Source organism: Xiphophorus couchianus, chromosome 8, assembly GCF_001444195.1.
Source record: "Xiphophorus couchianus chromosome 8, X_couchianus-1.0, whole genome shotgun sequence".
Lineage (NCBI taxonomy): Eukaryota > Metazoa > Chordata > Actinopteri > Cyprinodontiformes > Poeciliidae > Xiphophorus > Xiphophorus couchianus.
This window is the reverse complement of record NC_040235.1, coordinates 26650173-26676341: the sequence shown is the minus strand read 5'-3', so window position 1 is coordinate 26676341 and position 26169 is coordinate 26650173. Positions and strand designations below refer to the sequence as shown.

Here is a 26169-nt window from a genome sequence, read left to right as displayed (position 1 = left end):
GGCATTCTTGTGATAACAAGCAGAAGGTGTAGTGTCAGAAAGAGCAGAAGCTTCTTAAAGAGACAGAGGCCCAATTTCAAGGTGTCAAAATCAAATTTCTTTTAAATCATATTTGATATGTACAGCATTTTGGTAACAACTGAACATAATTCTGCCCCTTTAAACAAAAAGAAAACGAAATGCTTTCTGTTTTTTTCCCCCCATCTCCAATCATCTCTTATTGCTGTGGTGTCTGACTGCCTCCCCGTTAACTTCCTGCGTTTCCAGGTGAAGAACGTGAACCTGTCGGACAGCGAGCAGCTGTCCATCAGGGGCGTAGACGATCAAGGCGCCACACTGGTTCTGGCCAACCACACGCTGCTGGTGGAAGGTCAGGTGATCCGCAGTCCCACCAACTCTCTGTCTGTCTACTACCGCTCGGCACCAGAGGGGAGCCTGGGCCTCTTCCAGCTGCACTACCAGAGTAAGTCGCCACGCCGCATAGGCACACAAACGCAGCAAAAACCTAATCATGTGTTCATACAAACTGGTTATGGAATCATCCGACAGCCCTTTCATCAGGAGCCGAGAGGCTGTCTGTGCTCTCTAAAGTGTACGTGTTAATTGCATAATCAAATACCTTCTCATTGAGTCACTCAGCACGGTGATTGAATCTGTCATGTGAATTAGCTGATTAGCGCTCTGATTAATTGTCTCTCGTCTCATTAGGAGGCTGAGGATATGGCGGGCGTGTGTGTGTGTTCATGTTTGTTTTCACATGTGTGTCTGAGGACGCAGTTCTAACATGCGTCGAGGAGCGAAGGGGACATCAGAGCGCCACCTGGGCCGTTAATCACAGCCGTCTCATCCTTTTGCGTCGCTCCTGCGATGGTGCTGACTCAGATCAAAATGCTGCATGCAGAGGAAGATTTGTGTTTGATCAAATAAGACGTGAGAAACAACAAACCGAAATTAACAGCCAGGAAATTTTAATCCCATCAAGCCTGGAAAGCTTTTTCAGATGATAATGTACCTACAGGTGATTGGGAACTCTGTGTATAAATGATCCTGCCAGTGATAAATAACAGGAAAATCATTTAAAGCATGAAGAAGTTAACAATTTTGAGGAGAGAAAGCAACATAGGAAGCTACAAAAAAAAAACAATCCAATGCCATCTTTGGGATTCTGCCTTTTACATATATATGGGCCAATACAGAACCAGTATTTACATTCGATATTTTTTTGCATTGATTTATTTGAATGTAATTGTCAAAATTGTCAAAAGAAGAAAAAAAGGTAAATGTACAGTATTTGATGGAGCTTTCCGTTGAGACTTTTATCAAGTTTGTTCCTGTATTTTCTACTTCATGTCTACAGCTGCGTTTCCAGCCACCATGAAATTACGCAACTTGATGTTTCAAAAATAACTTCACTTAAAGGAATGTGCAAATTTTTGATTTTTTCCATCAAATATTTTGACGCTGTAAGGTGGATTATTAGGGAAGGAGGGAGTAAGGAGGGTTATTAGCTGTTTCAAAATCGGTTTATATCGATAAATAAGTCATTTCATTTGTTTTAAGTAAATTAGAAACTTTTTTATGCATCACACAAGTCCCATGATCAACAATGGGAAGTTGCCACTGGCAGAAACAACGAAGAGGACGACAACAGGAAGTAATTGGAGGATCATGGTGCAGCATGTTTATCAGTGCATTATCGCGAGAATAAATTTATTCATGTGTGATTTTAATTGTGCTGCTTATTTAGTGGAAATGCCGAAATTGTGGGGGGGTTTCAACATTAGTGGAACATTGACAAAGTTTTGTAATGCTACTAATATTTGTGAGACATACTGTAAAAATGCTGACATTTCTCTCACATTGTAGAATGGAAACCTGTAGATTGTGGATGTGATCTTGCATCTGATGTTGTACATTCATTTAGATGAACTGAGAAACTCCAGACAGTTCATTGAGATTTAAACTGAACAGTTCTGGTCCTAGCTATACTCAAGCAGAGAAAAAAATATCTCTTATTACAACATGTAAGTAATCAGAAATTAAACATTAGTAACTACATAATAAGATTGTTTTAAATACATTAGTTATTGAGAATATGGTATGTGCTGCTATATGTACATTTCCTAACAAGCAAACTGGCACAAAGTTTATATTTCACGTATGGAGAAAAGACGTGCAGAGGATCGCTATTTTGCGAAGTGAAAGCAACAAAAGAAGCTAAAAGGAATTAAATATCACCCTGTTGGTTTGATGTTTGGTTTCTCTGGTAACCCCAACACAGATCTGGTCAAACGTCAACAGTGAATCTCTTTCTTTCTCAGTCTTCAGGCTGAGTTGCTCACTTCCAAAGAGACCTCACTTCGGGGAGGTGTCGGTGTTGGACCTGCTCCCTGGAGGCGTAGCCAGCTTTCACTGCCACATGGGTTATCACCTGCAGGGGGAGCCGCAGCTCACCTGCATTAACGCCTCGCTGCCGGTCTGGAGCGGCAAGGAGCCGACCTGCAGGGGTGAGTCTGTATGTGTGTGTAGATTCACAACATTGACGCGTTCCCAGTGACGGTTTAAGGCGTTGAGTTAGTGGTCTCATGCCCCAGTGTGTGTAAAGTGTTCCCTCCTCCCTGTAGCTCTTTGTGGAGGGACGGTGAAGAATGCCACAGTGGGGCGGGTGCTGTCGCCGTCCCCCCACCATGGACCAAATGCTACTTTGGACCGTTCTTGCTCCTGGTCCCTGGAGGCACCAAAAGACCAAAGACTACATCTGCACCTGGAGAGGCTGGCCCTGGGGCCGACCGACAGGTAGGGGCCAAACAGGGTCGTTTATCCCAGGATCATTGTCAAGTTTCGAGTTGTCTAATGGATACAAGACCATGCTGTATCCATTTACAAACAGCCTCTGCTCCTTTAAGTGTCTGTTTTAAAGAAGATGTGTTTACTTCACCTCACACCTGATAGTCCAGTTGACTCGGTTTGATTGGGGACCAAAGGTGCAACATTTATTACAGTTTCAGTCGGTGCCGTTCTTTTTCACATTGCACTGGTAAACAATCCAAACTATTAGAAAAACCTTGCTCCTCTCTTCACCTGTGATGGTGCTGCACCAAGAACTACTGAAGGAAACAACACAAAAACCTCAGAAGAAGACACTGAGCACAACTTTCTTATTCACAAAATATAAACAAGATGGAGATTTGAGCGGTTGTAGGATTTCTCTTTTGTCTTTGGTACATGACAATGACCTATTTCTCCTGCTAGTGCTAGACTCATGCTTTTGTTTTGCTGCGATTTAGCCAGAATTCCCTGTAGTCCACTTCCTGCTTGTGGAGCAGTTTCTGGTTCACTTGGCGTTCACATATGCATTCCAACCAGACCAGAGGTCACTTCAACCGAACAGAGACCGAGGTTCTTAGGCAGACCAGAGTTTACTTTTTTGGTCAGCATTAGAGTTTGATTGATTAAAGAGGATGAACCATGGCTGGTGTGAATGCACCCCTAAGTTCTTCAACGGATGAGTCTGAAATATTCTGCTGATCTTGTTGTGTTTGTCTCCCTTCAGGCTGGTGTTGTGGAGCGGCCTGGACGCCGGCTCCGTGGTGCTGTTCGATTCAGGGCGGGGTGGGCAGATACCCTTTGAGGGGGTGATCAGCGAAGGTCCGGCTGTGAGGGTCCAGTTCATCACCGATCAGCCCAACCATGAGACCGGGTTTAACATCCGCTATGAAGGTTAGAGGGTCACGGGTTACAGATAAAACACATCACACACACAGGCAGGAACACTGCTGGGGCCCGGGCACAAATATGTCCCACCAGTGTAGGTGGTTGATGCAAATGGAGGCTTTTTCTCCCCAATTTGGACAAAACTATTTGGTGTCTCCAAATCTGCTTTTAATTACATTATTAGACATTTTCAAATCAACATTGAGCTAAATCATATCGTTACTGCTGTGAATACACTAAATCTGATTCAGGTTTCCTTAACTGACCCTAACATAAATGAATCAAGTGGTTGCCTTTCTTTCGTAAAACCATCTTGACGTTTTGGATCTACACTGATTTACACATTACCTTCTGCCAAAAAATAAAAAAAATCTGGCTATTTTCTTTGAATAAATTATTTCATGCCTAGTTTATTGTTGAGCAGGAAATAAATTCTCAGTAAAACATTTTGCTGAATTAGTTTTTTAAAAAATGTTTTTTTTATCTTCTGGCCCTGGAGTACAGTTGAGTTGACGATTTTTGGCTCACGCTGTGAAAAGTTTGGACACCCCTGGCTTAACGTGATATTCTGCCAAGCTGCTTTCTGACGGACTGCCAGGGAGGGAGCTGCTGATCCGCAGAAGAGGAGATAAAGTTTCTGTTTTCTGGCAGCTTGATGTTGCCAAAGCATGATGACGTTTCCTCTACCATTTTAATCCAATCACTGGACATAAAATGACAAATTAACTAAGAGTCATATTTCCAGTAAATCAGCAGACATTTTTTCATAATCACACACACACACACCCACACAGTGTTCCTGACATCCTTCTTTCTTTTTGCTGTTTCAGCTTTTGAGCGTGGCCACTGCTACGAGCCTTACCTCCAGAATGGAAACTTCACCACATCGGACCCCTTGTACGGCGTGGGAACGGTGGTTCAGTTCACTTGTGACCCCGGTCACTCTTTAGAGCAGGGCCCTCCGGTGATCGAGTGCATAAGCGCCAGGGACCCGTACTGGAACGACACGGAGCCGCTCTGCAAAGGTAAAAGAATAACCTTCATGTTGAAGGTTTTCATCTTTTCACCCTAAATCATAATCTACTGTAAAACTCATTAGTCTAATGTAGGGGTCAATTGTTTGGTGTCAAACGTTTTGATTCCAGGCAACAACAAAAAGAAGGAACACAAAAAGTTTGAGATAAAGGAAAAAAGAAAACAAAGATTGAAACAGAGACTTGAGATTTCTTTTCATCTGAAATATGATGTCTGTTAATTCTGCAATGCTGGACACCGCTGCTAAGTGTTTTATTTCAGCTGTTTTATTTCACTTAAGATAAGTGGCAAGCTAGTCTATCAGACAGAACTAGCAATCAGCACATCTGTAGTTGACACTGAGGACCGCCCTGTTACTAAATTATCCTCATCTTTCTGTCGTCCGTCTGTCCCGCTGCAGCCCAGTGCGGCGGGGACCTGACAGGTCCGGGCGGAGTGATCCTGTCCCCAAACTGGCCGGAGTGGTATGGAGAAGGAGAGGACTGCAGCTGGAGGATACACGTCGGCGAAGACAAACGAGTGCTGCTTGATGTCCAGCTGTAAGGAAAACACATTGTTTACTTGACAGAGAGTCAAATATGAACGTTAGTTGATTACTTTAGAAAAGAAATGAACTGCCTGTTGGTGTTTAACTTCCAGTTAAATGTAAAACTCTGAGTTTAAGGTCATAGAGGATGTAGTTCTTCCTCTACTTATTGTTAAGTATTAACGATATTATACTTGCTAAAGAGGTTTTACTAAACTAAGGCAACAAAACAGAGCAGCAAAGATTCAATACCGCAGCAGATCAGCGATCAGAGATTGAAGCTGACATCCAAAAACAAGTTTTAAATATGCTACTAAAGAGACAGTATAAAATGGCTGTTTTCCAGACATTTTATGGTGCAATCAAGTAACTCTTACCTTCACTTGTTCTAAAAATTATACTTAAGAGGAATTTGACTTTGTAATTTAACTTCTTAAATACAGGGAATTCTGGCTAAAAAAAGTCAATGTAACATAATACTGATTCTTTCAATGAAACACATCCTTTATTTCCCTACTACTGGACAGTAAAGGACATTCTGGGAAGGTTGAATCTTTTATAAATCACAATATAATTCTTTAAATGGAGAGTTCAAGCTCAAACAGTTTGAATTGCTTCTTCACACAATTCAAACAAAACCCCATTAAAAACCTTTCACCAAATGCATTTTTTTTGGCAGAAATATGTCATAAAGTATTTTGTTTTCCGTGTCTAACCTGAGCTCACGGCGCCCTGTGGGGCTGTTAAGTATGTCAGATGCTCCCACAACATGTTTCCAGGCTATTTAGCATTTCCCCGTTAGTGTTTAGCCCAGGGCGTTTCTGGTCTGCAATGCATTCAGTTGTCAACATCTGCTCTCTGAGTCCTCCTGACCAGCTACGCTGTTTTCTCACTCGTGGCGATTCTTCTTCCTCTCGCCCTCGCCATCCTCAGACTAAACATCAGCGACAGCGACATGCTGACCTTCACGGACGGCGATGAGGTCACGACCCGGATCCTGGGGCGCTACGTTGGAGGCAGCAGCCCCTTCAAGCTCTCGTCCAGCACGCCGGACCTGACCGTCACCTTCCACTCTGACCCTGCCGGCCTTGTCTTCGGGAAGGGGGAGGGGTTCATCATCAATTACATCGGTGAGCACTTAGGAATTTTATAGAATTCCTTTGGACAAAACGTGTCATATCAACTCCTAATAATACATTTTACTGCTGATTGTTATTTAGGAATCTCAACTCTAGTTTTGGGTTATCAGGTTGGTGTCTGAGCCTGGAGGAAGAGAAGATATTTCCTCCTGTTGCTTCAGAAACAGCAGGACTGAACTGCTTCGAGGAATTACTTTATTACAGGATTTGGTATAAATCAGTGGTTCTTAACCTTTTTTGAGTTTCATCAGTTTTATATGTGCATTCACCGAACCCTTCTTTAGTGATAAATTTTTTTTTTTTTCCAAATTCAAGACATAGGTATGAACTCACAGCAAGTTACAGTGTTACTTTATTCTGGCCCCCAAAAATATTTTGGCCCCATAAAAGAATTTCAGCCCCCAAAATATTTTTTTTTTACTATTTTACTAATTTAAAAATAAATTTGGATTTTTTCAAAGAATGGCAAATTTTTTAATAACTTAATTTTTTTTAGTTTAAATTTAGTTTGTTTTTTGTCATTTTGAATCCACAAAATACTTTTTTGGGGCCAGAATAAAGTATTGCACAAATGACATACCTGCAAATCAGTGAGACTCCTGCTGTTGTCTTTGGGAGACCAGTTCAGGGAGGCGTGGCTTCACCTGGGCAAGTGCATCTTCAGAGCAAAGTCTGTTCATTTTCTTCTTTTTTTGCTCGACATATTTAGTATGGATTAAATTAGAAAGAAACCACACAACGTACAACTATGACAGCTGCTGATACTGCGTGCACTAAATTCCCCGCAGCACTGATTGGCTGAGTAATGTAACATGATCCTCTGCAGCAAGTGATGGCTAAGCGGGGCGAGTCATCACAACTTTACACAAGTGTGTCCTTACCTCCGCGGCAGAGACTCCGTCGAACCCCTGGGGTTCGATCGAACCCAGGTTAAGAACCACTGGTATAAAGGTTTCTGCAGCGGCGCCGGATTCATTTTTGAGGTGTAGGGGGTCATGGGGTGTTTCGTCACCACTGTTACGCACTTTGAATGTCAGGACTTGTTCAATTGATTTGATGGCACCGGTCAATCAATTCAGTGGGTTTGTCGCAATTTGTCCCATAGTAAACAGTAAACATTCTTTACCTGGAGGACAATGTTTTAGGGTCTACCATGAGCTGCGGTCTGGCTAGATTTGATGATTGTTTGCTATTAAATGCGCTCCGGTCATAGAGATTTGGTGGAAAATAATCTGAAAAAATGTTAAGTTGTCAGTGGGGAACATGCAGAAGGCAGCTTTACACAGAGCATTCAAATGGCGGAATGAACTTTATTCTATTTGCAAAACTGGAGTCTGGAAAAATGTAAAAGAGGATAAATGCCTGCAGCCGACCTAAGAACAGCTGAATACAGATCGACGGTATTAAAATACCGTGTCTGTATGAAGGTTTTGTCATCATTACACCATTGGTGTGAACGCACCAGTAGCGGGTGAAACAATTGTGCAACCAGGTGACTCGTCAGCTCTTCAGTTCGCCAAACCACACACACACACACACACACATTCACAAAAAGCTCATAAACCGGCGACCCTCCAGAACCTTGCTCACGGTAAAAAGCTCTGGCAGGATCCGAACGACCGATCTTAGAACTACAGGAGGATTCAAACTCGGCTCATTCATTTTTAGCTTACAGAAAAAGCGCCAAGCCGGCAAATTTACAAAAATAAACTGACCAATAACATTTAGGCTTGCTACATACAAGATGTTTTGACACAATAGATCTTTTTTTCTCCTAAATTTTGTTAATAGTAAAGAGGGTTAGATAATAATAATAATTTTTAAAAATTCAAAAATTATTATTTTCTGTTTTACTTCCACAGTGCATACAGCTGTGGGCGCCCTGTGCTCAACTACTTATTACAAGTCCAAAATCCGCACAACACAGCTACAGGATAGATAGATATGACAAAAATCTATCAGTCTCATCACGACTGGTTAAATATTTGGAATATTAAAAAAAAAATAAAAAATAGATGTCAAATATTGTCCTGTTTAGAGCAGCAGGACAACCTAATGGTTCCAGCCCAGCGGACGGGTAGGGCAGTAAAGTGGGGGGGCCAATGGCCCCCTGATCCCCCCTGTTCCGGCGCCTATGGGTTTCTGCCATTATTTATAAGAATTCAGGCAGATTAAAAAAGAGCAAACTAATACATCCTAACAAGACAAAATAGCTATAATAATAAAAAAGGAGCAAACGTTTTAAATTTAAAATATCTTTGAAACTCTTTCTTAGAAGGAAATAAAAGTCTTACAAAGTTTTTCTTTGGCCTTTAAAAAAGGAGGAAAGTGATTAAGTGGATGGGTAATTACAATATAAGTATATCTACAACTTAAATCAATAAAATAGAAAAAAGCCCAAAACTTTGACCTCAGAAGATTGCAAAGTCTGACTCCTTCATGTTGTGTTCCATTCAGATCCAGAACAAAGTCCTTAAGAATGGCTCCTCTATGATTAATTACATAAAGTTACTTCAAGATCTGTGCAGTAAATGAAAAGTATGAAAATGTAACATTCTAAGTTCTCCATATAAGTGAATGGTGCTGGTGATTTTGGTGAATTCTTGCGTTTCCATTACAAATGTGCGCAAAATCGTTGTCTCTATTCAGCTGACTTTAAAAAAACAACAACTAAATTTTGCTAGTGCTGTGTTTCCATTAAATATGAAATGAAATTAAAAATCACACGTGAAAAAGGTTGTTCCTGCCATACAAGCTTATATTGTGTGATAAGCTTGTATCCCAGAATATAAGTGGGACACAAGCTTATATCGTTGCCATGACGTCATGGCTGTTAACAGTTAAATGATATAAATTCATAATTCAATCATGGTGCTGGCGCTCATCTTCTATCATCCAATCAGAGGAGACATCAGCGTAGTAATCAGGTGTTGGAGCGACAAGCCCCGCCTACTTGGGACCAGCTACTTGTGCGGCTTTTTGGGGAAATTGTTGTGGACTAGAAAAGCTCTGGTGGAGCCAAAAGCAAAACCAAATCATCATCATCCTCCTGCCGCTTCCTGTCGTCTTCTTTGTGGTTTTTGCCAGTAGTAATGTTGATAACGTTTCTGGTGATGTGAAAAAAGTGTTTCAAAGCAGTTTTGCAAAGTACATCTATTTTGGTTTGGCCAAAAAACCAGCTCATCCTAGGGCAAAAACTTTTTCGCATTTCATCAAAATTCACTAAGCAAATTTGTTTTCATAATTTCAGTTTGTGTATTTAATAACACCTGTGACTCTGTGTCTTTGTCGGGTCTTTGTCGTACCAGCCAGTCAGTTCTGTCGTGTCACTTTTTATGTTACCAGTTGCTACCAGTGTGAGTATTTGCTTCCCGCTCATCTGTGCTGCCTGGATTATTGTGTTTTTGGTTTATTAAATGATCATTTTCACTCTATAACCTGGGTTCATTGCATTATCCTCACCACCTCACGCCGCAAATCATGACAATTTTCTTCCACAGATACATTTATTTATTAATTTGTATATCCAGGAGAAAAATACAACTTAAGTAACAATCTAAAATGCTAAGATTTCTTTAAAAGAAAATTACAAAAAGTGCAGAAAACCATCAGAGTCCTCACTGGAACACATTCAGAAATCTTTTAGTTTTCTTTCAATTCATTTAAATTTTTCCTCGAGGTGCCCCCTCCTCTTCCTCCTCCGTTTTTCCGTTTTGGTCCTCCTCACATTCTCATTTGGCTTTTCTTCCACTTTCCCTCTGCCCTTATTCAATCACATCCTATTTGTTTCACCGATTGCACAATGACTCTCGTTCCCATACAAGTGTGGGCTTTCAGAGGCGGTGGCTTCCTCCGCTCACTCGCCTGGCGTGATCGGAGCCGAGTCCCAGATCCAACACCTGACGCCAATTTAGGCGCGCACTGAGACACACGCGGTCCAATTTACTTGTCACCCTCTCGACACCACAAACTCCCAGGCCTTTCCCGGAGGAGTAAATTATGTAGCCACAACAACACGAGGCCGTGCTCCTTGAATAAAAGTGAGTGGGGGTGTGTGTGTGTGACACGCCGTAAAATGCTCAGGTCGCATAGCAGAGGAAGACCAAGTCAATAAAAAAAAAAAAAGATCAATTGATCCCGGAGCTTCAACTTCCAAATCCGTACAGCGTAACTCCGTAGGCTGTATGGAGTTATGCAACACTGTAAGCCAACAGTTCAATCATCTGATGTACAGCGGGAACAACGAGATGAATCCATCCGACCTAGACCAAGTGTCCATGTTGGCAATGGAAATGGAAAGACCAGGAATGCACAATATTGGATTTTTGGTCGATATCCGATATGCTGATATATGAAGACTCGCGTGCCCAATAACCGATACCCCATCCATCCATCCATTTTCTGTTCACCCTTTGTCCCTAATGGGGTCGGGAGGGTTGCTGGTGCCCATCTCCAGCTACGTTCCGGGCGAGAGGCAGGGTACACCCTGGACAGGTCGCCAGTCTGTCGCAGGGCAAATAACCGATACCAATACTGATATTTTTTCCTATACCTACTTACTGAAACTATATGACTTTCTCTACTGTAGAATTAAAATACTGCATTGTCTTTGTCAATGTAGCTTGCTACCAAATGCAAAGGAGGAGGCTGAAAATGATGCAGCACTTTCAACTTGCATTATGTGTAATCTATCAACTCTGTCTTAGACAATGACAACACTCAAACAGTGCAAATTTGTAAATCTTTACATAACAAAACTGAATATGTTCACAAGCAACAAGTGAAAAGCACATCAGTTTCTTATCACGTTGTATTGTGTTGCAGGCATATTTGCTATAAGAACAATGCCTTTTATATCGGTGAATTATTTTGTCGGAGCAGCTGATGTCCGATATTAAATTATACAGCTAATACCAGCCAATACCAATACCACTCCAATAATATTGTGCATCCCTACGAAAGATTTTGCATAAATATCCAATATAAGCTCGATAGTCTGTAGAATAAATATTAAATTATAGATAAATTTAAATATGATTAAGACATTTTACACTTTTTCTTTTCAATTTTGTAAGTCTAGCAGAGAAGCATTTAGCACTGCAACTGGAAGACTTTTTGAATATCCAAAATACATTTTGGATATGTATTTAATCATTATTAAATATTTAATCAATCAGCAAAACAACTGAATGATTGGGCTCATTTGAATTTGTCACACTATTAGATTATGGCCACAGGATAAACTCTTCACACACAGAAGAGCAGCTTCAAAAAAGTCATGCGACTTAAAAAGAAATCTGATATAATGAATTGAAGATAGTTTGCAAACAGAACTTAGTCCAAACAAAAAAGGCTTCCTCATCTGTAAGATAAAATCATGTCTTTGTAGATGAATGATAAAGCTCTGTGTGTCTGCAAAGAGGGCTTCACGTTTTTCTTTTTTCTTTTTACTGGCCAGTGAAAACATCTTTGAAGGAGCGGACTTTGTAGTGGATGGAAGTTTTTTACCATAAGAATATGAACTGAGACAAATATTTCATTCTGTTTAAAGTTTATTGGTGTAATTTGCCAGTTGAGGCAGCAGGTGAATAGAGGGACTTAAACCCATCGTGTTCTTTCTCCTTGTGGCGTTAATCTACTTCACACCTGGAAGTTAATGGATCCCAGATGCTGCTGACGATTTTCAAGGGCACCTTTAGAATCAAAGTTAAAAAAAAAATCTAACATTTGGGCCATGATTCATGTTTATATCAATTATTTATCGTGGTTTGATTTTCAGACGTAGACTGAAGTAAAATGATATAAATCGTGAGCTAAATTAGGTAGTAGATTATTATGCAGCAAAATGCTCTTTCATAGTTGTTAAATCACTGTGAAACATAAGTAGTTCTCCTTACTTTTAAGATATATGAAAACTTGTGGCCTCAAAATTATTTAGTTTTCATCAAATTAACAGATTAACATTAATTTGTGCCATTTTAGTGAGTGTAACTTAACTTAATAAATCTATGTTCTACGGCTCCCAAGTCTTATTTTTCTGTATATGTAAATAAACACCAAAGCTTTCTGAAGGCACTGTTCTTTTTAACTTGAAACTACTTCTATAAAATGAAAATCCCTTGATTGAAACAGTTTCTGTACTCAAACTTTGACAGAAAATATGGAAAGCAGTGATAGTTTGCTCCTTCACTTATCTAATTCAAGTGATTACTGTAACAAAAGTTAAATGCACCCAATTGTACTTTGTTTCACAGCAAAACCTTGACCAAAGTCATGTTAGATTCATTCATCTTTTTCAATTAAATACAATGTTACGATTTACAGTGTGGCGTAACACAAGTAAAAAAAATTCACTTTTGACTTTTAGAATAGGAATTTATGAGCCTTTATTAGACGGGTTCTCAAGTATTTATGGATTTTTAACGGGTGGGAGTCCACTGTAACTATTTTATGAACTCCTATTTCCAATATAGACATCCAATTTTGATTATATTATGACTCTGTGTATACATACAATAATATTTGTCTTTCTATGAAATATGCAAATAGTGAAACAGTTAATGATCCTCCATTTCCAAGGCCATTATCCATTTTGCTATTTTCACTATGTAAAAGTAATCAGCTCCATTTCTTGCGTGTGTGAAATTGATGCCAGTTAATAAAAAACAAATACTCATCTATTTATTCTCTTGCTACATTTTTGCAACAAATAAAAATGGATCTTGTCACTGTTAGACACAATGAAACGCTTGTTTTAGTTAAGATATTTGTTTACGCCAATTTGGTGACTTGGGCTTTGAAATGTTCTGCTTTCCTAGCAACACAAAAACACATTGAAATTCTAATCTTCATAAAAAAAAACTCTCAATGAGGCCGTTCTAATGTGAAATCAGCACAGAGGTGATATTCAAAGGCTCAGATGAAATCCATCACTCTGATCCGCGGTGAAGTAACTGCCCGATGAATCCATCCGTCTTCTCACCGCATCGTGTCATAATCAGCTGTAGCACTACTGATCACATTGACTTTTTGACCCGCGTTAACAGTGACAGAGATGGAAACGTCTCATTACAGCCAATCATGGGCCTCAGTGGCTGACACCGTCAGAGAGGAGAGGCAGTTAATCAGGCTGTTGTCTCTTGTCTCTCTTCTCAGAGGTTTCCCGGAACGACTCCTGTCCCGACCTCCCTGAGATCCAGAACGGCTGGAAGACGACGTCGCACGTGGCGCTGGTGCGAGGAGCTCGGATCACCTACCAGTGTGACCCCGGGTACGACCTGGTGGGACGGGAGACCCTCACCTGCCAGCTGGACCTCTCCTGGAGCTCTCAGCCCCCCTTCTGCGAAAAGAGTCAGTTCTTCTCAGTTGGGAAACCTTCTGAATTTAGAATGACTTTACCAATTCTCTAAACAAAAATGTAGGAAATGAACTGATTTAAGGTCAAACATTGATGAAAAAGTATCGTCTTTTGATACATTGTAGCCTAATATCTAACTGAGTGAAGTTGGACCCCCACCTTCTTCAAATCGGGCAAAATTGTTGCCAAAGGTTTGTGCTATGTTTGTGCAGCAAAAACTTGTTGTTTGTGCTGCTTTGGCTTTGAAGATATTAATGAAAGTTTAAAGGTCAACCAGCCCCCCGCCCCCCACTTTTACTAAAACTAAATTACCTTTAAACTTTAATTAATATCTTCAAAGCCAAAGCAGCACAAACAAAAGGTTTCGCTGCATAAACTCAGTCGAATTGATTGACACCAATTTTTGCTTGATTTGAAGAATGTAAGAAGGGGTGGATGACCTTTCATGACCTCTGGAAACATTTCTTAATATCTTCAAAATGATAGCAGCACAAACGTAGCACAAACTTTTGCCACCAATTTTGTTTAATTTGAAGAAGGTGGAGGGTCCAGCTTCACTCAGGTCTAATACAGATTCAATTGTTCTTTTTCACCACTTGAAAACTAAACTACTTCCATTTACCGAGGATCAAGTCACCGCTCAGAAGTTGATGCGGTTTTATTTCCTCCTCTCAGTCATGTACTGCTCCGACCCGGGACACGTGGAGCACTCCACCAGAACCCTGTCCGATCCCAAACTGCTGGTCGGCACCACCATTCAGTACAGCTGCAGCCCCGGTTTCGTCATGCAGGGCGGCGCCACCATCACCTGCTACGGCCGCGAGCCGGGGACGCCCGTGTGGACGTCTCGACTCCCTCACTGCGTGTGTGAGTATCTGACGCAGAGCGGCCGGGACCCAACGGTTAGAGAGAAACGGTTAAGCAAAACAGTCTGACCAGTAGAAGCCTGCAGAGGACGGAGAACAGGGGCACTTTGGTTTCCTGGTCCAAGGCCATCTGACACGACTGGGTCTGTGTGAGTCCTTCTCTCTCTCTCTTTTCCTTCTCTCTCTCTCTCTGTGTCTTTCTCTCTTTATTTTGCAGCATTAATGCAAGCAGTGCTGCTTTTACACTTCACCCTGGGCCTGATAATGTGTGGACTGTGTGTATTTTTCAGGGCTATTAATGTAGGTGTCAAGTGTTTGATATGTAAATGAAATGCTAATAGAGCGTACCAATCAGCCCTCAGCCACCTGGACGAGGGGGTGGAGATTATCCATGACTCATGTCACCTTAGTCAGAGGCTGTCAAATCTGTCTGTACTGCTGTGACACACACATGCACACGCCCACACACAAAGAAAATTCCTAATTTGGGGTTGAGAAACACCAAAATCCCTCCTGCTAGCGTTTGTCGTGTTTTTCTCCTCCAGCTGAGGATTCCGTTTCCTGTGAGAACCCCGGTCTCCCTGACAACGGCTACCAAATCCTGTCCAAGAGGTTGTACTTGCCCGGCGAGTCACTCACGTTCGTCTGTTACCAAGGTTATGAGCTCATAGGAGAGGTGGCCATTAAGTGCATAATCGGGAACCCTTCGTTTTGGAGCGGCCCTCTTCCACTCTGCCAGGGTGAGATTTGCTTTTCAGTTTGGTCTTTTTGATTTTATCGTAATCTGTAGCTTTAAAGATGTGAGGGGCATTTCCAGTTGTTACAGAACATGCCCTTCACATTTTCTGTAACAACTCATTTAGAGATGAACTGATCCACTTTTTGCACTGATACAGATATCTGAGGTTCAGTATCAGATTGGACTGAGGTCATTTGTTCACCTTTAGGTTTTGTCACTTTTCTGCAGGACTATTTTGTCACATGAATCCAGTTAAATCTTATTTAAATTAAACTTAAATTGTTGATTTGTTTTGACCTTGCTTTTTTGTCACACCTGAAAGTTTCATCAAGTAACAGATTAAAAACAAATAAATGTCTTTGTTGTTAAGCTCATATATCAATTTATTTCATAATTTAGCAAGAAAAAACTGTTTTGAATTTAAAACGGTTTTGGTTTTTTTGATAGACCCTCCAATTAACCCGATTAAGCATTTTAATCCAGTCCCTCCTACATTAAAGAGACGTGGTAAAATCCTAATAAGTAAAACATTGACTGATCATGTGGAAAAGTGAGACTTTCAGCTGCTTCCATTCACTATCGCCAAAGAGTTTAATATCAGGCATAAAGTAGTTTTCAAATGATCTAAGAGGACAAATGCTTTATTTTAGTTTTGCTTACAGTACACGAGGATAAGTGTCAAAGTGTTTTTTTAGAAAATGTATCACTAAAAAATTGTTTAGAAAGCACATTACATGGACGTTATCTTTATTTTTTACTTAAATTTTTAACTGACTATGCAAATCAGAAGATTTGACAGGCATACTACATAAAAAGAAGGCTGAATGTGAACCTGGAGGAGAGGCTTTGTTAAAAATACAGACTACAAAAAAGAAACAGTCTATGTGATGTCAGTTTTCATATGCACTGACTGACAGAATGATGTTTTTCAGCTAACCGTGACTGCTTTGGCAACCATGCTTTGGAAGGTGAGTGTCTGTCTGTGTGGTGAGAAGTGAACACTTTTTCTTAGCAGACAGATAAATCAAAAGTCACAAAGAAAGGAGATAACCAGCATTCCTCTCTCTGTGTAAATTTCATCTACAGAACATCTGCATGTTCTGTAGACTACATATACCGAGTTCATTTGCCATCTGTGTGTTTACCCCACTACCAGCGTTTATCCATTTCATTCGCCTGCGTTTCCTAAACCTCCTTCAGCCTGACTCCTTATTTTCTGGATGATGCTCTCTTATTAATCCTGCATCATTCATTTGTTGGGTGTCAGTTGCAGAGGCGACGGCAGGCTCCCCTCTGGATGGAGGAAACGTAGCGCTAGCCATCTTCATCCTGGTTCTGCTGCTGTCTGTGCTGCTCGGAGGCGCCTACGTCTACGTCACGAGGTGAGTCCAAAAACTCCTGGACCGAGAATCACTGAAACGGCTCAGAAAAACACAGGAACGCTCCGGGTTCAAGACTTTCTTTTTTTATCACCCAGGAGCCAATAAAAGACTAATGGTTGACCTTCTTATCATATATATTTCTATTGATATGTTTTACTATTTTAACTAGTTTTCATGTTTTTATTTGTTATTTTATTCGTTTATTTATTTTTACTGGAGACTTACAACGAAATGTTGTTCTGTATGTACATTTTAAATGTGCAGTTGAATTACAATACTCCGTGTAAAAGGAGTTACATTTTATACAATTCATTTCTAATATATTTCACAAAACGCATGACCCAAAGTTACTCCATAAACACGTCCAGTCAGATACAGTGCCCTGCAAAAGTATTCACACCCCTTGAACTTTTCACATTTTGTCACATTACAACAAAAAAAACTTTTTTTTTTCATGTGATAATTGTGAAGTGGAAGGAAATAGTTTGACATTTGTTTTTCCAGACCTGAAAAATGTGCCATACTAAAGTTCACAAACATTTTGACAAGCTGCTGTGCTTTGACACAAGCTGCTGTGTCAAAGCAGCTTGTGTCCCAGGATGACTTGATTGGGTGTCTTGTAATTTTAAAAAATTTAAAAAATGTTTTAATTTTTTTCATAATGTCTAATTGCTGACTTTAACATGTGGATTTCCTCCTTTGGCCCAACAGGTGCAGATATCACACCAACCTAAGGTTGCCACTGATCTACCCTCACCCTTACCGACAGATCACTGTGGAGACAGAGTTTGACAACCCGCTTTATGAGACAGGAGGAGTAAGTGTCCAAATGTGGAAATTATTATAAGTTAGAGGCAGAAAACATAGAAACCTTGTGTTTTTATGTTTTTGGAACCCTTACCTTACCTACTGTATGATACTCAGCTGCAGCGAGTCTGCTAAGCCTTCCTGCTACATGTCTAGCTTTAGCTTAAACTGGCTTTTCAAATGACATGTTGTTGAGAAAACTAACTTACAGAGCTTAAGCTGTGTGATAAATACAGCCCTTGGACCAGAACTATAACACATTAAATGTAATCAATTAATTACATCAATTCTGACTCAATTAAGCTACTTTTTTCTTTTTGTTTCCTCCTTCTTTTTTTTTTACGAACAAAAGCCCAAGATGGAACCTTTGTATTCACATTTTCCTGATATGTCAGTAAAATCTGACACAAAAGCAACATCCGCGAACAACAGGTCTGGACCACATTTTTTGGTCCAGACCAAACCAGCAAACCAAAACGCTTCCCTGGCGTGAAGCTAAAGCTAGTAGCCTACAACCCCACACGCGACTGAAAAAGAAAAGTTGTAAAAATGACGACATAAGCTCCTTAACATTGAACTGTCTGGGATTTTGTTGACGTAACGCCGCCTCTATCACTCTGCTTCACTTTCAGCAGGACACTCGTGAATATGAAGTATCAATATGAGACATTTCTAAAGACACTTCTGAAGCAACCACCCGGCGCTGACACCTCATCATCCCTCCCTGACCCTTTCTACCCAGGAGGAGGCCATGTAAATACAAATAATGATGTCCAGCCCCTCTCTGTTACAAGACAGTCACTCATCTCCCCCTCCCCCTCCCTTAGATGTGATAGCTTTTGTAGACATAATGGGAAACTGAAGAGGAACCTGTGAAGCAAAGAGATATTAACACGAGTCAGTGACACATCGGCGGGAGGCGATATGGACTGTAGTAAAGGAAGACGTCGGGGACAGGACGCCGCGGGAGGAATTAGAGGGTCAAAACATGTTCTTTTTGGGAGAAACTAGATTTCTAATAATTTTTCCTTTCATTTGTAACACAGCTGCTGTCGGACCTTTTTTCTGTAGAAGCCAAGTTAATGTATTTTGTAGTTACCTTTGTCACTGGAAGAGTTTGGCATTTCTGTGCTAAATTTAAAACGTTTACATGCAGGAAATCAACAGAAAACAATCATAATTTATTTCACATTCAAAATCTAGGTGAGAAATTTATTTATTTATTTTTTTTTGGAAAGACCAAATTGAAATGTAAATATTGCAAGCTAGTTGAGCGACATAAAATGCCGCTGCAGTCTATTGCGTCATACCTATCAGACTATAGGGGGCTCTGCTGTGCTGTCAGATGTAAATAATAGATTTAAAGGCGCAGTACTATGTAAAATCTACTTTTTTTAGCTTTACATCATGTCATAATGTTATTCCCTCATCAGAACCATACCTGGAGTGCTGCTTTGATTCTGCATGTTTGAGAAATCCTTTAATCTCCCATGGCAACCATTCAGCTGTGCAAAGCTATGCTTTACTTATACTGAATCAGCTGAAGGGACAAAACTGATACAAGTAATACATGTTTAAGGCACTTTGTTTTATTGTCAGTCAATTTCTTTTGGATTGTTTCAAAATGGAGAAATTAACTAAATCCCATTCCTGTGGAAAAAGTTATTTTTGAATAACATTGCCAAAAAATGTCCCACACCAATATACACCAAAAAAATAAGGCAAATATAAACAAATTAAATAAGATTTTACAATGGTATGAAAAAATACTTTCCCCCCCTTAGATTTCTTTTTTCACACGGAAAGAAAATGTCCTGCCATCAATTAATAACCTCAAGGGCAAATCACTGCAGGTCATCTTCTGCATGAGCCACTTACCTGAATGAATCATCATCAGTGAATAATGGCCTAAGTAGCACTAGTCACTGCTACAAGATTAGCATAGCATTTACAGGCTGTAGCAGGGGAGCGTACATGATGCGTCTCATGTCTGAAAATGTGTGCAACCTGCTTTATCTACAGCTCACATTCCAGTAGATGGTCAGGGAAGTGATACTAGTTGTTTTTTTTATCAAAGCTGCAGTAGGTAACTTTTATAAAAACCAATGTTTTGTGCAGATTTCTTAAACTATGTCAGGACAGTATAACAGACATATAAACTGTGGAAAAAATGAGCTTCTTTGTCTCAAAAATCCCCAGATCAGAAGCAACCAATCAGAGCCAGGGGGAGGGTCTTAGCGCTGTCAATCAACCACATATATCAATATGCTAATGGCGGAGGAACAATTTACCTTTCCAGGAAAACTGTTTATCCGTTGTCATCGGTGGTCCTGCTAACTACCGTTAACATTCATGACAGGCTCCTTTGCACAGAAGAAGCAGCGGGGCAGCAGTGGGTGAGGGTGCAAGCAACACATACATGAGCATGATTGACAATGCTAAGACCCTCCTCCTATCTCTGATTGGTTGTTTCTGACTGAGCGACATATTTGTTCAGAGGGCAGGAGGAACACAGAAAGGAGGCAGAGGTGGTGGATTTTTTTTCACAGAAAATTTGTCTCGTATTGTCACGACGTGGTAACAGCTTTAACAAATACATAAAATATATGCATATTTTATAAAAGCCACATACTGCAGTGAATTTGTGAAACAGAAAACAGACAAACAATAGTGTGCTTGGGTTACTAAAGTCCAGAAAGAAAACAAACAAGTAAAAACTCCTGTCCATCTGATTGCACTGGAACTTTAACACATTCACATTTGAACATGGGCCACTCCTTCAATTACTTCATTTATTCAGGTGCTGCTAACGCTAAGGGGGAATTTCTCTGTCCACATTGGTGAGTCATGTTCTCTTCCCAAAAGCTGACAATACTAAGAAGGAAAATGTAGCGTCTTTCATTTTTTAATCCAGTCGGCCTAACACAGAAAGCCTCCTGTCCCCAGGTGTCCACTGAGGGCCAACGCAAAACTCTTGTCTTCTTCCGTTCGCATGCAGCTGGATTAACAGACACGTCAGGAGAGGCTGGTGGTTAGAGAGAGAGATCAAGTCCAGGCTTCACTGCGAGATGTGAAATGCGTAGCTGTAGTTAACTGATCAGTATTAAAGTGCAAATCAAGCGATCCCAGAAGAAGACGTATTTATTTTGATGTACTGTAAATGTGACGTTTTATGCAGAAAAATAAATGTACATTTTCATTATGACTGGACAAATATGATCAGTTTACTTAAATAAGAAGTAAAACTTGAATTAAAAAAAAGTGTGAAAAAGTTTGTAAAGACTGGAGTGTTTTAAGATTTGTGTGTGTTTGTGTGTGTATGTCATGTTTTATATAGTAGGTTAGTTCTTTCAGAGATCTACCTAGAAAAAATATGAAAAATCTCATTTCTGAAATGTATGCATTCCCATCTTTTCTCTTGACCAGCCTTTTGTTGTCCCTAAAATGCATCAGATTCCAGTAAGTCTATCTAGACTGAACATGTCTTAAGGGAAATTGAGACATTATTCAGGATTTCTGCATAATCTAACTGTGGAGAATTATGGAAAGGTAGGATAAAAGATTTTTTTTAGATTAAATTTCCTTTCCGTCCATCAAACCACCAATCTCTCATCTCAGTGTTTTTTTTTTTGTTTTTTTTTATTAATACAGACTCCATGTCTAGATTTTGACCTCCAAGAAGTCGGGCTTCAGAATTAGCCCGACTTCTGAAGCAAAATCAAGAAGGTCTATGATTTTGTCATTAAAATGGATATAAAACAATGAACAATGGTTCTGACACAAATATTAAGCATTCTGCACCTTCAAAGAAAAAGCACAAACAGAGCAGAATAAAGGTTTATCTCTCAATAATCCTCCTCATTTTTTATCTGTCACCATCATTCCTACCTTGATCTCGCCTCCTACTAACTTCCTGTTATTTCAGGTTCCCTGCAACAGACTGGCGACCTGTCCAGGATGAACCCCACCTCTCGCCCAAAATGTATGCTGGAGATAAGCACCAACACCCCTCCTGACCCCTCTAGGGACAAGGGTGTACAGAAGATTGATGGATGTTTGTTTGTTTGTTTCAGGTTCCATCTGGTAGACTCAAGAGCGGATATTTTCTGAAGACCAAACCCCCACACAGAGGATGGTCAGAGTTGTCTATAATTTTCTCTATTTTATCAGGAATCCTTCTTTGCTTCATCATCCCCAGAGGTCTCACAGTCGTCCCCAGAACAGAACCAGCCTTCTTTATCAGGCTGTTGAGCCTTTTTAGATCCCTAGCTCTGATGCTGATGCCCCAACAAATGACAGCAGAAGAGATGACGCTCTCAACTACATACTGACAGAAGATCTGCAGCATCGTGCCGCAAACCTTGAAGGATCTTAGCTTCATCAAGAAGTCCAGTCTGTTAATTCTATTCTTATGTAACGGCTTCACTGATGCGTCTCCAGTCCAGTATGTTGTCAAGGTGAACACAGAGGTATTTATATTCCTCAACTACTTCCACTGTTTCTCCTGTGATAGAAATAGGGTTTGAGCTAACCCTGTTCCTCTTGAAATCTACAATCATCTCATTTGTTTTGTTTACATCCAAGATGAGGTTGTTGTCCCCACACCATGCCACAAAGTGGTCCACCAGCTCTCTGTAATCAGCCTCTTGTCCATCTCAGAGACACCCAACAACTGCAGAGTCATCTGAGTATTTCTGTAGATGACAGAGGTAAGACGTGTGCTGGAAGTCTGAAGTGTAGATAGAGAAAAGGAATGGTGAGAGTAACGTCCCTGTGGTGCTCCTGTGCCGCTGACCACCTGGTTAGACACTCAGTCCTTCATTCTCACAAACTGCGAGGCTGAATGGTGCTTCAGTTTTCAGAACCACAATGTCCGAAACATCACCACCCTGGGGTACATGTGATTTGACAGCAAAGCAACCAGAGCTGTACAGGCCACATAGAAAACTGTCTAAGATATAAAATGAACTCAACATTCCGACATTGTGATGGTTAAACAAATGGTAAAATTCCTTTGAAGAGCTTCCATTTCTGTTTGCAGCTTTGACTTCCATTCTGTTTGATAGATGACTTCTCTCTATCCTAATGTTGTCGTCTTGCAGATGTATAACGGCTTTGAGGCAAATTCTCCCATGCGGCTTTTCCCTACCTCCAGCTTTCTTTAATGTCCTAATGACTCTCTCTGTAGCCAGCAGGAAGTCTAATCGGAGTACAAGGTTTCTTGCATGGCATCAGTTTCTAGTGGCTTCCCTGCTGCGTTTAATTCATCTCTTGAGAAGCTTTTAACCAGATGCTTGATAATATCCGGCTCTCTAAGAAACCCACACACAGGTTTAATGAACCGAAAGACACTCGCAGAACCAGAATTACCACCTGCAGTTACTGCGTATAGCTGGTGGTGCCATTATCCAGAGACACTCGGGAGTGCAGCGACAGAAAAAGATTCGTAATACAACAAGAAACTCGCAGTGATGAGGAAAAACACGCAGTAAGAATCCATCAGTAATATTTGAAAAGATGCAAAAGATATGCATTGCCAAAGGTATTTGCTCACCCTTCAAAGCTATTACATTAAGGTGTAGATTGCTTCTACAAGTTTTTGTGAATTAAAAGGCCGCTCTGAATGAATTCCAGTGATAGCACTGTGATAGCAAGCCTCCTGAGTGTAAGTCCAGTTTGGTGGAATGCATGAATTCTAATGTAGCCATCTTTCTACAGCGTCACCATCCGTGCTTCCAATAACCATATGCCGTAATTGTGCAATTTAAAATTTTGAAAATAAATTTGCTTAATAAATTCCCAGGTTTTCCCTTTTTAACACTCATGGAACCTCTTCAATCCAACACAATGAGTCTGCATGAGAAAAATGGTTCAATATTGGAAACATTGTAATTGTTCAGTTTGAAGGATAAAGCTGATGGTATTTCTCACTGTCTTGATATGCACATACAATGATCCTTCAAGACATTCACAGGTTCTCCAGCGACATTGTGAAGCTAAATGTTCTTCAGTTTTTCACTTCAATCTTGAGATGTTGCTTTAGAATTAGCTCAAGTAAAAGCATCTGCGTCGCTGCTTTTCCATTAACCCTAAAATTGTGCAATTTGACATTTCAAAAATAAATTTGTTATTTTCTGTTAATGCAGTAGTTTTCACATTTTTTATAGCAATGCAACAACAAAAGTACAAAATTTTCCAAGTGCCTTTATCTAGAAAGACATTTGAAGAACTGTACTGTAATAGCACTGTTGCAATAGGCATTCTTCTGTGTTTTGTATTATGTTGTCTAAAGAAATATTTATTGTCAATTGCACTTCATGAATGGTTGAAGAATTTGATATTTTTATGATTGACTTCCATATTTCCCAGATGTTGTAAAGTTCAGATTTGATTTTTGAAAATTCTATAATCAATAATCAACTAATGCCATAACTGGAACATATTTAAGTTGGGTTTTATGTCATCCTCAGACACAATATTTTTCTCTCTGACTAACTTCACAGTTACAATGCACAAGTACTGGTAGCCTAATAATTCAGACTTTTGAGAAAAGGTTAATTTATGAGCTGTGTCCTGTTTTAAAAGGGTTTTAATTGTCCATTGTCATAAAAAATATAATTTTGTATTTATATTTGTGGCTAATTGTCGTAAGCTATCATCACTTCTGTGGTTGTACGTGATCTTGTTATTTATTTATTTTATTTTATTTTATTTTGTATATGGGGGGGGATATACTGTGTAAGTTGCATCCCGATCCACACTCCATTCCGGTTGATGGCGGTAATGCACACCATTAAGTTGCTTGCCAACCGCCATTAAAAACAAGAAGAAGAAGAAGAAGAAGAAGACGATCTCGAGTCGACGAGTGGATGGTAGGCGGCTTGGGGTGCAGCAGGCGTTTTCGAACAGCGAGAGTTTTTGAAACAACTTTACAAAGGGTTTTGTTATTTTGGCGGTTGGCATAAACTGGAGTGTGACTGGATTGGGATGACCACAAAGGTAGATGGGGGTGGTGATGAAGATGATATGGATTTTGACGAATGGACTGCGGTGGGTAGAGGAAGGGGTAGAGGGAAGGAAAAAGTTTCGAAAGATGATAGAGAGATTGGTAACCTAAATAGTAAGAGAAGTTTAGAGGAATATAGTTCAGATGAAGAAAACAGAGTGGTTAGGAGGAAAATGGTAAATGAGGAGTTTAAGGTAATACTTAAATTCAGGAAGGAAGATATGAACATAAACCTCAGTCCGATAGCAGTGTCTAGAGAAATAAAAAAGAAACTAGGGGAGGTTGAGTTTGTAAAAATCTTGCGAGATGGTAATATGTTGATAAAATGTAAGTCTGAAGAACAAAAGAATAAAAGCATGCAGATTGATAACATTTGTAAAAAGGTTGTGAGTGAAAAGAAAATTGTTGGAGAAAACAGAGTATCACGTGGTGTAATCACAGGTATTCCGCTTGAGGAAGATTTAGAAAAACTTAAAAGAAATATACATGGTGGTGAAGTGCGGAGATTGAAAAGATTGTTAAAATCTGTGGATGGGGAGACAATAGAAAGTTTTTCGATACTTCTGGAATTTCAAGGTGATGTTCTTCCTGATAAAGTGAAAATTGGGTTCTTGAGTTTTCCTGTTAGACCTTATATTCCTCCTCCCTTGCGCTGTTACAAATGTCAAAGGTATGGTCACATTGCATCAGTGTGTAAAGGGAAGCAAAGATGTGCTAAATGTGGTGGAGATCATCGATATGATGAATGTGGAGCAGATGTACAGTTGAAATGTTGTAACTGTGGTGGTCAGCATAATGTAGCATATGGAGGGTGTGAAGCAAGGAAAAAGGCAGCAGAAATTCAACAGCTGAAAGTAGTTAAAAACATTTCTTATGCAGAGGCAGCAAAAAGTGTTGAAGAAAAAAGAATAGTTCAGAAAAATCAGCAAGTGTCTTCTAGTCCAAATCGTGGACCAAGTCAAAAAACAATGTCAGGAATGGAAATTACAATGGATAAATTAATTTTATTCATGGCTTATGTTATTAATTGTACTGATCAAGTGAAACAGAAAACTGAAAAAATCAAGATTATAGTGAAAGGTGCAGAAAAATTTCTAGCTGTGAAGGATTTATCTTGGGAGTTGATAAATAAAAGGCTTGAAATAGATGGGAAGCAAGGTGGAGGAAGAATTTAATGCTTATTTTACAATGGAATGCAAGAAGTTTGTTAGCAAATGGACAAGAATTTAAAGGATATTTAAACTATTTGAAAAATAAACCAGATATTATTTGTATTCAAGAAACATGGCTTAAACCAGAGTTAGATTTTGTCATAAGAGGGTATAATAGTATTAGAAGAGAGATAGGGAACAAGAAAGTGGAGGAGGATGTGTAATATTTATAAAACAAGCAATACAGTATAGATTTTTAGGAAAAGGAGCTTCACTAGAATGGTTATCTGTGGAAATTTGGATTAATAAAGAAAGTATTAATATATTAAATTTTTATAATCCGTGTAAAAAAATGGATTTAGATGAAATGGAGGAAATGTTTAAAAATATAGGAAGAAAGTTCATTTGTTGTGGAGATTTCAATGCTTATAGTACTTTGTGGGGTAA

The 26169-nt window shown here is 39.8% G+C and overlaps 1 protein-coding gene across 4 annotated transcripts in view; it reads left to right on the top strand.

The window, feature by feature from the left end:
- The window catches only part of sez6l (seizure related 6 homolog (mouse)-like), a 70301-nt gene extending 49462 nt beyond the window's left edge, over positions 1 to 20839 (top strand). Inside the window, exons 4-17 of one of the 4 annotated variants that reach the window (XM_028025951.1) lie at positions 268 to 463; positions 2322 to 2507; positions 2625 to 2796; positions 3554 to 3720; positions 4545 to 4739; positions 5150 to 5288; positions 6209 to 6405; positions 13570 to 13764; positions 14447 to 14638; positions 15183 to 15377; positions 16309 to 16344; positions 16650 to 16758; positions 17470 to 17575; positions 18201 to 20839. In XM_028025951.1, the coding sequence (XP_027881752.1) occupies positions 268 to 463; positions 2322 to 2507; positions 2625 to 2796; positions 3554 to 3720; positions 4545 to 4739; positions 5150 to 5288; positions 6209 to 6405; positions 13570 to 13764; positions 14447 to 14638; positions 15183 to 15377; positions 16309 to 16344; positions 16650 to 16758; positions 17470 to 17575; positions 18201 to 18230 (2115 nt within the window). In that variant the 3' untranslated portion in view covers positions 18231 to 20839. Of the gene's footprint in view, positions 1 to 267; positions 464 to 2321; positions 2508 to 2624; positions 2797 to 3553; positions 3721 to 4544; positions 4740 to 5149; positions 5289 to 6208; positions 6406 to 13569; positions 13765 to 14446; positions 14639 to 15182; positions 15378 to 16308; positions 16345 to 16643; positions 16759 to 17469; positions 17576 to 18197 lie in introns of all 4 variants that reach the window. The other 3 variants (XM_028025950.1, XM_028025949.1, XM_028025948.1) reach the window with 3 other exon arrangements.
- The last annotated feature ends 5330 nt before the right edge of the window (positions 20840 to 26169 follow it).